This window comes from Sitodiplosis mosellana, unplaced genomic scaffold, assembly GCF_009176505.1.
Source record: "Sitodiplosis mosellana isolate CC-2019 unplaced genomic scaffold, AAFC_SMos_1.0 Smas_scaffold_6102, whole genome shotgun sequence".
Taxonomy (NCBI): Eukaryota; Metazoa; Arthropoda; class Insecta; order Diptera; family Cecidomyiidae; genus Sitodiplosis; species Sitodiplosis mosellana.
Window position 1 is genome coordinate 1,687,626 of NW_022601343.1, and position 13,865 is coordinate 1,701,490.

The window sequence follows — 13,865 nt, forward strand, 5'->3', positions numbered from 1 at the left end:
ACAAGAATGAATATGACGGAGTGAATTTGAGCGCGAACAAATTTGAAATTTTTTCTTTCGCATTCTGCCGTTCTGCAGTAGTGGCGCTCTACTATTTCACACTCCATGTTTTACATAGAAAAATTGACAGAATATTGCCGGGTGCTTAGTTCACATTATTTTGCAATAAATAGAACAAATGTTTGAATAATAAAAACTAATTTCGTTCATGAAATAATCATTGGTAAATTTTTTTCGAGGTTGTCCTCTCAATTTTGTCCAAGAGTGTATATTCTAAATGAAAATGTTTTGGTCACTCCGCACCAATCATATCCGTCTAATGAAAAAAAAACATCATAACTTTCACTGCTATTAAGAAGTGAATAGAAAAATTAAAATATATTCTCTAAATGTGAAATTGAAATTGAACTGTATTAAAAATTTCTTATTAGATTTTTTTTTCGTGGTAAAAATATGAGATTATATATTTTTCAGTGCATTGAATTTTGTTTCTGCTGTCTAAGAGATTTGAACAGAAGTTAATACGGAATACCAATAGAGCGGGTCATGTGTTCACATCACGTGTTCTGATCATATGAAGCAGTAATTATTCCAAAAAGGAACAACAACTTGACATTTTCGACGTTTACCAATTCAATTGTTCCTATTTTTATAAGCGTTTTTATATACTTCTTCTGAATTCTTATTTACGTGATTTTTACCAGTTCAGTACCAAAGTCCAGCAAAATATTACAAAAGTGTTTCAAAACACTTTATCTGAAACATCGGCTGCATTTCGCATTGATACAGTAACCGTAGTTAAAACGTTGGGACACGGTAATGTCTTAATCTTTTCATCATCGGAGCCCGTAAAACACTGACTCTTGGAGAGATTGAAAGTTTGGAATTGTGTGTCATGTAAATTATTTAGGCTAACCACATTGTATATGCTAAATTGATTTCGGTTCTCTTCGATATTGGATTCGGCAATATTGGTTTCAGATTTTGAAAGCGAAATTATTGGACTGATGGCTCCATTTGACGAACCCGATGTTGGTGTTATTGTTGTTATTGTTGTTGTTGCACTAGTCGCATTGAGTCTTTGATTTGTATCGGCTACCAACAACGATGATGACAGTGGTGACAACGGTTTGGGCGATCGAGTAGCTCTAATTCTTAATTTAAGAGCATCATCGTCATCATCATCGTCATCATCATCGTCATCATCATCTTCGTCTTCATCAGTTTCATAATATGGATCGGCTATAGGAACAAAATATGATTTGCTTATTGAATCACAACTAAAACTTTCATTCTGTATGCAATGATTTAGATCACATGAATTTGCATTCACTCTTTTATTTTGTGCGGTAGCAGAGCAATTGCATTTGCATTGGTTAGTTGGCTTTTTTGATGCGTCCAATTGCTGATGACCGTGTGCCATTGGATTACGTTTGCAGTTGGTGATGGTGTTAGTGGTGGTGACAAGTGGCGATAAAATTTTTGGTGTTGCTTTACCTGTATTCGTTGTAGCATTAATGATCGTTGCATTTGCCATGGTTATTGGTAGGTCGCCGACATTCGCCGATGATGCATCCATTGGTGATGCTTGTATTTCGACAGTATTGTCTTTTGGCTCAAACACTTCGTTCGATTTGCCTGAAATCAAGCGTTATCGAATAACAAAACATTCATCCAGTCCATCAATGTGTGTAAGAATGATAAAATTAAATTTTTACTTACGACATTTACGATAATCGAATTCCTGATGTAGTTGCAAGCTACATGCTTCTTCACACAGTTCTTCGTCTTCGATGTCATCATCTATGATAGAATCTTCTTCATCAGCTAACGATGTGGGTGATGTAGTTGAAAGTCCGGTAGCACTAGAGTATATTTGGCCGGTAAAGTATTTATCGGGGTTTGACTCGTGATTTTCACACGGCACTATCCAACTAAAATTGAAGTTACACTGCCCCAATTCTTGTGTGACCCACGGATCGGATACTAGTTGTTTCATTGTGTACCGCGTTTTAGGATTTTTATCGAGCATTGATGTCAACGTCTTTACCAAAGCTACACTAACATTGTGAGGTAAATGTAGTTCAGAGTGAAGCGTCTCCTCGATATCAATGAATGGATTTTCAAAGAAAATTAAAACAAACAAAGTGATACCGAGTGCCCAGATCTCCAGTTCGGGACCAGCATACTTATTTCCTGCTAATACTTCGGGCGAACAGTATTCTGTTGTTCCATAAAATGTTGAAAATAGCTTTCCTTCTTCCATGAATGTCGCCGAACCAAAATCAATTAATTTCACATGGAAGTATTGATCGATGATTATATTCTCGTCCTTAATGTCGCGATGCAAGATTTTCAACGAATGCAAATAATCGATGGCATTCACGATTTGACGAAATATGTACGAGCCCAATTGTTCATCGATAAGTGGTCGTCTGTCTATAAACTCGAATCTAAGTAATGAAGTTGGTCAGTCAGTTAGTCATAATATGTATATTTAATTGAATTCGTATACAAAAGCCGTTACTTACAAGTCCATACCAGAGCCATGCTTTTCCATGACTAGTTGGAAGAATTTCTCATTTTCGAAAACATCGAGTACGGTCACAATATTTGGATGTTTTAATGTTGATAAAAGATATACTTCCATTGGGATTTCCTTTTTATCATCGGCAATCACCATAAATTGTGGCGGTAATTTATCTTTTAGAATGAATTTGGTCACAACAAGCAGTCTGTCCGTATGTCGAAACGATAATTTTACATAGCCAAAAGCACCCTTTCCAATCTGCTTCAAATTTGTGTAATATTTATTGTACTCGCCAGAAACCTGTTCATCTTCGTATTGAGATAGCAGTGACACTGAATTCGGTCGACTTGATTGATTGGCATTTACATTCATTGAATTTCTTTTGGCCGCTGTACTGGCCGTTGGTCCACCACCACCACCACCACCACAACCACCATCCACAGATGTTTCAATGTTGCTCGTAATACTATTAAATGTTAACGTTAAATTCGGATGCTTGCCATCATCCTCCTCTTCTTCGTCATCGAGGTCGGATTCGTCACGGCAGATCCAAACACAGAATACTTTTCGGCCACACGGCAGCTCTTGGCTAGAAATCGTGTACAATACATTAAACACATTGCCGTCGCAATGAATTGCCTTTCCTTTGTATTTTCCATCGGGAAATATGTTCTGCCGACTGTTCGACTTGGTCGCAGTTTTCGACGACGACGACAATACTTGGTTTCTTTTTTCTATTTTAACCAATGAGTGATGTGATTTTTCCCTTGCCTGCTGACTAGACGATAGTTCGGTTGTTGAAATATCAATTTCACTTAAATCGTTTCGGCAATGTACACCATCAGATGTTTCTGACTCTAGCAAATATGACTCAGATACAATGGTTTCGTTTACTGGCGTTAATAGTTCGTTTGCATCACAGATACTCGTCTCATCTTCTTTATCACTGGTCTTAGCTTGACGTTGAACTGATATTGTCTCAATAGTTACGGTTGGTTGTGTTTCGTACACTTTGAAATTATCCAATTGACAATGGTTCCTTTTGGTGCCGCTGCAGTTAACATTCGGAATGCTCTCCATTTGGAATAACGTGTTATCAGAAAACGATTTTCCAACACTACAAGTCTTTGTTGCCGCAAGTGGTTTGCCTTTTCCTATGTCGTTTTTCATTACATCGTCACCATCGAATGATGATTGCACACTGTCCACTATTAGATAATACATATATAGACTGTTATTGAAATGATAATCCAGTGCTAATTGGTTTTAAAATTTTGGGGATAAATCATCAAAATCTACCATTAATGAAATATAAATAAATGAAAAATTTTGGAAAATGGCTACAAAAAAAATATGATTGTAGTTCTTAACATTCATTTTCGATAAATATCAGAAAATAATATTTTATTACGGTGTATTTGAATCGGTTCGCTTATTGCTGTTTTGATTTGATGAGGCTGCACCGTGCTGGACATCTCATAAATGGAGTTTTCATTTTCGTTAATTGACTTGCTGCGATCCGATGCGGTCGTACCAACTGGTGTTGCGTAAAATGATTCTGCCTCGTAGTAAACTGGGTCTGTTTCTGTCTCCGACTCGTTATCCAATGAAGAAAATGTTACATTACGGCTTCGGCTGTTGTAGTGCCTATTCAACAATTGTATCAATTAAGAGTGATTACAATTTCTCTTCTAAAGCATAGATAGTTTTTATGTTGAAAAAAAAACCAATGTTTCAAGAAGTTTACCATTCGCCAATGCTCAAATATTCCAGATCCTGTGCAAAATGCGGAATAAGATTTGTTATATGTAGTCGGGTTATTTTTGACTGTGCATAGCCAAACATAAGCATCGAAAAGTGGTGATTACACAATTCGATTGAACCACTTTCATCGATTACGACTAAGCCACTGATATTTTGAAAGACCCAGATGGTTATCACATACGAATTGGTTGCATCTACCGCATTGAGTTCCGAAGAACTTGTTGTTTCAGCAGTAGTAGTAGCAGCGGCCCCATCATTCTGCGGCGTTATCATTAGACAGAGTGGAAAGCTTAAATTATCTCTTGTTTTACCCGTTGCCTTTTGTTTGTACATTGTTTTGTTATTGTGGTTAGATGAACTGTCCGCATTAGGCAATTGAATGGCTGGAATGAAATTTTTGATGTCGGAACCAAACAATTCATCTTCTATGTCAATTTGGAATAGCAGAAGTGTTTCATTATCAATGGACATAATTTTTCCATTCTTGTCCACAACAATCTGAGCGATTCGACGCTCCACTGGTTCAGCGACTGCCAAACAACGGCCATCCGCATCGATTTGTCGAATCCAAAGGCTCACAGCTACTTTCAATCCACTTTTTGTTGACATTTCAACAACTTTTCCACTCAATAACACCATTGTGCCATCCTCACTATTGAGCTGACCCTCTGCCAATGCTGATACATAGCTCTTGTTTGTTTTGTTCGTTAGCAACGATGAAAATTTCATATCACATAATTCGCATGGGCGATAATCTAGCAGCTGGCATGCTTTGTTATTTACAATAAGAATGTTAGAGGATTTTGAATCAATTGTGAAAACTGCTTTATTTGGATTAATATCCGTTTTCGGAATGCGGAACATTGACTCCGAAGCAGATGCAGTGTTACTTGTTGTAAATGCTCCTCCATTGAACGGTGATATTCCACTTCCTGACGAAAAGATTTTTCGCGTCGAAAAGCGTATCCCGTTCGCACCATCCACTGAAATAATTGATGAAACATTTTTTTTCTAGAAAAAAATAACACACAAAAAAGCAAACATCCCACATACACACACACTTACCTCGAATTCTATCCATGTTCTTTATTGGACTGTACTGACGAACAATTAAACTGAAGGACTAGTTAAATATTTTTGATATATCGGTCTGAGCAGAACGTATGATGATCATACTTTGTTTGTCTACACCGCAAACACAAACTAGTTTCATAATATATAAATACTTTCATCCATTTATCAATCACCAATGATTAACACTATTGTCGAACTCAATCTGATGGAAGTGCTTTGCAAAAAAAAGAAAACAAAATTATGAAATTTCTCCGAAAGCTGACCGAATTTCCGATGGAATTAACTAGTGTTTTCACCAGCTAGTCAAGTCTTTAATTTGTGCTAATAACGCAAATCCACGAAAACTCGATGACATTCAAATATGGACATGTTTCGAGTTTGAAATCAAATAAAAACATTGTACATACAAACGCACGTGAACTTGTGAATGTGTGGCAAAACAAAAAAGACAAACAACTCCAAACAGACTGAAACTATAGAGTCATATAAATGATTCAGAGTGAGTGTAGGGCACAAATCGATTCGAAGATGCAGCGCATGTGCGTTTGCAGTCAGTCATACGCATACATATACATGTCATTCTGTGCTCATTTTATTTTCATACTGAATGTTATTTTCATTTTGTTTTTGTTTTCCATTTCATTCAACAGCAGTCATCATGGTCTGAGACTCTGTCAAACAATGATAAACTGTGGAAATCACGGTTTGTGTGTGTGTGGTGTATGTATGGTTGTGTGAACTGCATTCACTGGCATTGTGAAAACAGCTGACCGCAAATTGCTTACCCTATTTTGCTTTCATCAAACTACTCAAGTTCCGTGCATGTTTGCGAAATGACGGTGTTTTGTGCTCAAACACGTCGATACGTTGAGAATAAAATATTTTGCTTTCGTATTGGGGTGGGAGATAGAATTCAAAGAAATATCCAGAATAAATCGGATTCACATATCTATTTATTACTTATATATACATATGTATATACATAAAGAGAGGAAAAGAAGTGAAACATTTTGAACAAATTGATTCATTTAATAGCGCATTTGTTTCGGGTGTGTATGTGTGTATTGGCTTTGATTTGGTTTGGTTTGGTTAATATTCGTAAAATCTATCTTATCTAGAATGTCGTTAGCAATTCATCTTGAATACTATTCGATCTCATTAGTGTGCGGCCCCCGATTATCGAACCGGTTACATTTTCTGATACAGTTGCATCTAAGGATTTCTTTGCATGATAGTCTTCAGAGAATTCCTGCGAAGAAGAACAGAAAAAAAACATTTTAAATTTGATTCATACATATGTATTTAGTTTCTCGAATTATAATTATACAAACCCTTAGACGATTTCCTAAGAACACGGCACGTTCCCTCTTTTTGATCATGTAGTCAGACGAAATCAACCACCGGTGTTCGTGACACTCTTCAGCATATGGACGTTTACTGAAATGACAAAAGAGAAATAATTAATTTGATGAATGCACCAATCAAACTAAACACACAGAAATCCCATGACCTACTTTGGTGCACGTTTGAAGGCAAACATGATGAAGCGGGTTGCTTCTTGAGTGATTTCTTTATACAAATTATCGAAACGGTATCTCACAAATGATATATTTTGTTTAGTTTCGTCGTGCGTGGATCCTCGGAATGGACTCGTACCCGATAGTAAAATATAAGCGAGTACGCCGATGGACCAAATGTCGGTTTGCGGGAAGGCTGGTTCATTGTTGACAATTTCTGGAGCGGCTGTATCCAACCATACGTTGTTTGGTACTCGTACTTCGGTGCCAACTTTTGAGACTCTTTGGGCTGCACCAAAGTCAACCAATTTAATTTGAACGGATCGTACTGATGACATAACAATATTATCTGGTTGGATATCCAAATGACAATAGCCACGCCAATGCAAATATTGTAATGCATCTAGTACTTGTGTGATAATTGTGCACACATGCTGTTCGTTATATTCGTGGCGACTGCTAAGATATGTAAGGATGTCAGCACCCTGCAGTTTTTCTTGAACTAATATAGCAACCGGGAGGTTTGGCAATTTGAAAGCAGCCAAAAGAGCTGGGATCCGTTCATGCCGCAATGTTCTAAATGTTTCAAATTCATGCTGAACTACTTCTTCGGTAGCCGCATTCAAATCAAACACTTTAGCCACCACCACTTTGTCCGTTGCATTTTCAACACCTTTTACAACAATGGAGAATTTGCCGCGGGCAATTTCCGAAATGAAGCTGTACTTCTCTTGCAGATGTGATTCCACTTTCCAGTCGAATGCATAGCGTTCCAAACTATAGTCAACTTCATGTTTGTCTTGTTCGTCAGTTACTTTGTGACCTGAATCAGTGAGCTGTTGGAGATGTTTCATTGCTTTTGTGATTTGAATTTTTGGCGTACCGCTAGCATCGGTCGTTCCTGGTTTTGGTATGCCCATTCCACTCCATCCGATACGATTTCTTGATGCCAATCTGAATTGATAATTGGTTTTCTCTTCCAATTCACGAAGCAAATAGAACTCATGGTCTATATTGTCGGCGACATCGATCCAGCTGTCACTACTTGCCTTCTTGTATTGAAGGCTGTAGCACAAAACTGATGAATGTCCATCATCGCCTGGAACAAAATTCGCAAATTAAGGCGCATTTAAAGATTAATAAAATAATTAAATTTCATCGATCTGCCGTCCAACTTACGGGGCTGTTTCCAACGTAGCAACACTTCGGTGTCACTAACTTTTGCCACTTCTGGTGAGTCTGGTGCATCGGGGAGTGCTGCGAGTACGACACGAGCACGTGCGACAGTCTGGCCAACTTTGTTTCGGGAAACGGCCTTATAAATACCGACATCGTAATGTGAGGCTGGTTGGAAACGAACGATTGAGCGACCGTCTTCATCGATGATAATTTTGATTCGTTTGGTCTCTTGCAATACCATATCGTTCTTGAACCATTGCACATTTGGTGTTGGATCGCCCACGGCAAAGCATTGCAATTGGGCGGGTTCATTATCCGTAATGGCTAACTGTTGTGGCTTTTCGCGGAAGAATGGTGGATATCCTTCGCGCTGCGATTCTATCATTGCATCGGCTTCGTTAAAAAATATAAATTATAATTATTTTATTTAAAAAATATTATATAATAACAAGAAGTAAATCGTATTAAAAATAAATACAATTTGAATTTGAAAAGAAATATAAAAATACTAAATACCTTCGTTATAAGATTCCAATCTTGTGCCCAATTCAGTTCGCAAACGGCGAATGGTAAAACTGTCATTTGAACCATAGCGATTAATCCTTGCTTTGCGTTCATCATCAATTTCCTATTAAGATATAAATGAATTGGATTATAGTATTTATTTTTACTCTACACCACACATCAGTATTGATGAATGTGTATAGTTTTTTAATCTAATCACCAAAATCACCATGAAAGCAGCATCAAATATAATGCTGGGTTTGATCGCTATGAATTCGCATTTTCTGTATTTGCTACTGATTCCATAACTATTAGAATACATTGCCCCTCCCCCGCAAATTAGAAAACCTCAGAAATTAGAAATGAATTTTCGGTTTGAAAATTTGTATGGAAAATTTCTAATTTCCGCGGTTTATTTCTTATTTGCGGGGATTTCAATTTTTCACTTCAAGCCTCAATCTATGACAAATTTTACCACGGTAACATTAACAAAATTTCAGCGCGTTCAAATCGTGAAATCCCACCACGAACATAGGTCTATTTTTCAATTTCCAAAAAATCAAAATATTATGATAAAATCTGGCTTTTTACCCCTCAAAAACCATCTTTCTCTCTTTTTTTATTCTTGGAAGTTTTATCTTAGCTTGAGCTGAAAATTCGCATCAATAACGAAAGCAAAATTCCGCACCGTTTTTAAGATATAGCCAATAGGCCGTTTTTGGCCATCATGGCCAACTCTGGCCAATTTTACGAAAATGGCTTTGACAATTATTGTATAGCCAGCTCGATTCAACAATGAAATGTTCTTGAAAAATTGTCAAATAACAACTTAATCAGAATTGAGCTTTAAAAATGTCAGAAAATTTGTGCGCCAAATGCATAGGTTGGTCACTCAATTCACAAATTTCTCAAAATTGGACCATTGTTTTGGCTATTTGGCGATAATTTAGTTTATCGCGAGTGCCTTAGCTGCGTTTTTAGGTGTGTAAGTCCATATTAAATGCATTTTTATACCATTAAATATGACATTTTTCAACATTTTTTGGTGAAATTTGGCCTCTAAACAGGCCACAATTAAAATGCGCCATACAGGCTGTTTGCATAATATTCACTTTCATACATTATTGTCATGGATCAAACTACAACATCAAATGAAAATTTGAGCGATTTCAATAAAATTTGTTTATTTTATTTAACGAAAACTTTTTGCGTTCTTGTTGAAACACCCTTTAGATCGGCTGAGTTCTACGACGTTCATCAGAAAGATAAAAATTAAGTCACAAAGTAATCTGTTCCATATTGATTGTCAATCATCAATTATCAACAAATCGAAACTGATTTCCTCTATCAGATAATTTGCATATACAAATTGTATACACGATTCTAACACTCTCTGTTTACTATCATGAAATACCGGAGCTAATAAGAACAGTCGGTCATCATTTATTTCGGTTTGGTTCGAGGAGTACTTTATCCAGAAAAATAAACCAACAGAGTTATTATATTTAAAATCAATAAAATAACCACTGTATTTTGGGTAAAACGAATTTGGTCATAAAATTTACTAAAACCGGCATAAAAATATTCATTTTTGGATGGCCCAACATTGAGTTGAGCGTAAACTGGGATTAAATGCATCGTTTCCCCCCCCTCGCCCATCTATGATATCAACGATGCACGACACAATGAAATCGAAGAAGAACATCGTTGTGAGCTGTCATGAAGCAATATGTCTACAAACTACATGTGCAAGCCTTAGAGCACAGGTACAGAAACAGTACGCGACTTGTCAATCTATGAGTGTGTTTTTGCATACTTGTACACTAGTATATATAAAGACGCGTGGTTTCGATATGCTGCCAATAATTCGAGTAAACACTTAATTCGGATGGTAACGTATCCCAAAACGCATGCCTGTAATTGATCAAATCTCAGGCTTTTCTCAAATCATTCCTTTCAACCGGAAGAAAAACGGTCTAATTAATAATTTTTATCACGAATGACATTTTAACTAATCTAATTATTCAATAATTGTTTGGTTCAACACATGCAAATGTAATTTTTACTTGTGCCCATTGCCCATGAATTATTTTGAAACGTGGATTGTGCATGACAACAAATCGATCGACTCGAATAATACGACATTACCAAGTAGCAATAATGAAATGCGGGACGTGAAATAGTCCATATACAAAAGTGCTATTCAGCAATGTAAATTTATATGGACAAGGAACACTTTTACGCAATTTGTTTATGTTTCATTTTTCAATGTTTTCATTTCATATTACTACATTATTCGAAGTGATGCAAATGTACAAGGTTGCTAAATCTGACGAAGTGCTCGTGAACTTGCTTAGTTTTCGTTTCTTATTATTATCAAGATCATTTTGCATTAAAATTATGAAATGAATTAATATCTTGCATCAAGCTTTCTACAAAAATTATTTCGTCGAATTGCAACATAAAACCACCTATAAGTATCCCATTTATTTTATTCAAAATTCTGTATTTTATAAACAAAAGCAAAGCCTGTATAAAGAATAAGAAAAAGAATTATACCTCATCCATAATATCAGTAAATCGTCTTCTTTCTCGGATAATTGGCAGAGTGTAGTCGACTCCATACTCATTGAGAGCGAATGCTGGAGAGCGACGATGGGCAACTTTCATGTATTCACGCAATCTCACCGGGAAGTCAGTATCACGTAATTGGAGCAAATAGGTGTCGGGGCCGTATTGATAATGGCTTTCACTGCTAACTAAACCAAGTTCGTAGTCTGGATGATGGAATTTATTGAGTTTATCTTCCCATGCAATACGTTTTCTTGGCTCACGCACAGGTTCTGGCGTTGGCTCTGGTGTGTAGTAATCTCCAGGTGGATAAACCATTCGTGATGGATGAGTAAATGCACCAGAAATTGGTCGACGGCGGTAGTAGTTGCGACATGAAGCATTTGAATACCAATCTCGGTACATGTTGTGATAGTTGCGCAAGCGATCAGTGGTGATTTGATACTCATCATCGCATCGTCTGTCTAACAGATGGAACCATGGATGACGCAATGCCGTTTTAACGTCCATACGACCGGATGGCAGGTAGACAAGAAGCTTCGAAATGAAGTCACGCCCTTCTGGTGAAATATGTTGCCAGATCGAATCTTTGAATTCCCAGCGTCCCTCTTGGACGCGGGTCAATGTTTCACGATCGTTATTGCCACGGAATGGACTGGATCCAGACAACAATACATATGTGATGATGCCCACACCCCACATATCATGAGCGAAGCCAACACCGTCTCTGTTGACAACTTCGGGTGACACATACTCTGGCATACCTGTTTGTAGTTTTATGTAATACGATTCAAATGTTTGAAAATCGGGAGGCAAAATCAATACTCTCTATACTGTACAAAAATATTTCATGTTTCAAAAGAATTAAAAAGTTTATAGTCAACATACCGTAGTCCAATGATGCTAGATTCGTAGTATGGATGCGTCGAGACAAACCAAAGTCACAAATCTTCAAATCATCACTACCCACATGACCAATGAGCAAGTCTTTCAAAGTGAGTCCCATATGACCGATACCATAGTCGTGCATGTGTTCCAAACCGTGCAATAATTGTCGGATATACAAGGCAATGTCGCGTTCACCATAACTATCTTTCTTCAGTAAATTGTCCTTCACAAGTTCACCACCGGCGGCTAGTTCCAAAACCAAAGTGAGCGTATTATCATGATCGTATGCATCGTGCAAACGAATCAATTTGCGATGGTTCAAATGATTCATAATCTCGAGTTCATTGTTCATGAATGGACGCACTTCAGCTTTGCCATGCATTATCTTAGCGGCATAGTTATTTCCAGTTGCACGTTCGACTGCATGATAAGTGATACCTTGTGTTCCTCGTCCCAATTCGTCTCCGATATCGTACAAGTCTTCATGGTGCTTTGGTTTCGAGCGTACATACGGATTGCGTACATGCGTCTTGTAAATGTACTGGTCTTCATTGTCCTCAACATGTACCATTGCCGATGCGCTAACACAGCCGGCAACATTTCGTGCACTGCACGAATAGAGACCAGCATCTTTGGCAATTGCATCGTTGATGGTCAATACAAAAATATCTGGATCATATGAGGCAATCTTGATGCGAGCGGAATCCGTAATTCTGTAGTGTATAAAAAGACAAACATTTTGATCAGATATTTTGTTTTCTTTTTAATTTCAAAGTGAAAAAGACATAAATTATGTTGTTATTTGTTATTTGTATCGGTACTCCAGACATTTGTTGTCTATACTATACGTGTCGCATCCATAATCAAGATTCAAATGAACTCTTTCAAATTTTCTTTTGAATTGAGCATTCTTTATGCCATCCATTTGTTCAACAGACACACACTCGCATACAAAAACGTTGCGATGATTTAAAGGTGCTGAAAACCACCCATAGGAATTTGTTACATTAAACTTAAGATTATTTGTTTCAAGAAGCACATTCTCGAATGTTTAGAGATAGAGAAAGCGAGAGAAAATGTACTTATTACTTAAGAGAGAGAAAGAAAAATTAATAGAGAGGAAGAATTACTTGACCAAAGTCCATGACCAATATATTTAGAACTTGTTAAAGTTATGCTGTTGTTGTTTTGTATGTGTGTCAGTAGGCGTACCATTCAATTTAATTTTTTTCCCTCCTCTTTGTATTTTTAAGAGCGAATGAAATCGTTGTCAAGATGGCTAATGAATTGGACGATGATTGGAACGAAAGTATGGCTCAGGCCCCAGAACGTATGGACGTCCAAAAACCAATGCGCAATGAATGGAACGATGATGGCTGGGACAGTTCTCTACCGGAAAATCCAGATGTGGTGGCAAATGCCTGGAATGAAGGGGCAAAAATGGCAGCAGCGCCAAGACCAATTGGCCTCTTATCCGTGTTACAAACTGGTTCACTCGGCGACTCAGCGAAAAAATTCACATTATGCGATGAACACCGCAAATCAAAAAGTATCGGCGATACAAAACGACCCGCAACTGGTAAGCAAATTTTGTGCATCTCCCTCTCTTTCTCTCTGTGTGTGTGTTGTGTCAACCAAAAATACTCGATATGCTAATCATTTTGTGCGTTTATTTTGACTACTTTCACAGGTAAACGTGGTACAAACGTAACTCTGGCTATGTCACAAACGGTGATCGATGGACAAAAACAATTTCAAAACAACGTAGCATACGAAGTTATCAAGCAACATAACGCACGAGAGAGTGATCAGTTAAGCATGAAAATAGGAGAGAAGTT

General features: G+C 37.3%; 2 protein-coding genes across 5 annotated transcripts in view; both read right to left on the reverse strand.

Annotated features, from left to right (window-relative positions):
- Window positions 1-392: 392 nt before the first annotated feature.
- On the reverse strand, window positions 393-5,797 carry LOC129573568 (PAS domain-containing serine/threonine-protein kinase). 2 transcript variants are annotated; one of them, XM_055454215.1, is made up of 7 exons: window positions 5,360-5,784; window positions 4,278-5,277; window positions 3,942-4,177; window positions 2,532-3,738; window positions 1,723-2,453; window positions 1,498-1,638; window positions 393-1,242 (listed from the first exon to the last, which is right to left on the reverse strand). In XM_055454215.1, the coding sequence occupies exons 1-7, from the start codon at window positions 5,373-5,375 to the stop codon at window positions 743-745; spliced, it is 3,831 nt and encodes a 1,276-aa protein (XP_055310190.1). In that variant the 5' UTR covers window positions 5,376-5,784; the 3' UTR covers window positions 393-742. The 2 variants fall into 2 exon arrangements, with proteins under 2 accessions (XP_055310190.1, XP_055310189.1); XM_055454214.1 differs by having other exon boundaries at window positions 393-1,638; window positions 5,360-5,797.
- Window positions 5,798-6,303: 506 nt separating this feature from the next.
- Window positions 6,304-13,865, reverse strand: part of LOC129573566 (obscurin) — a gene marked incomplete at its 5' end in the record, with an annotated part of 48,236 nt that continues 40,674 nt past the window's right edge. For all 3 annotated transcript variants that reach the window (XM_055454213.1, XM_055454212.1, XM_055454211.1), the window contains 7 exon segments: window positions 6,304-6,617; window positions 6,700-6,805; window positions 6,883-7,984; window positions 8,065-8,457; window positions 8,581-8,692; window positions 11,128-11,903; window positions 12,028-12,740. In XM_055454213.1, the coding sequence (XP_055310188.1) occupies window positions 6,483-6,617; window positions 6,700-6,805; window positions 6,883-7,984; window positions 8,065-8,457; window positions 8,581-8,692; window positions 11,128-11,903; window positions 12,028-12,740 (3,337 nt within the window).

Excerpts from the sequence above, each read along its gene's own strand:
- LOC129573568 (XM_055454214.1), bottom strand. Across the intron at positions 3,739-3,941 it reads CGAACCGATTCAAATACACC|TGGACAGTGTGCAATCATCA; the intron begins GTAATAAAATAT and ends ATTATCTAATAG. Across the intron at positions 2,454-2,531 it reads CATGGCTCTGGTATGGACTT|ATTCGAGTTTATAGACAGAC; the intron begins GTAAGTAACGGC and ends TTCATTACTTAG.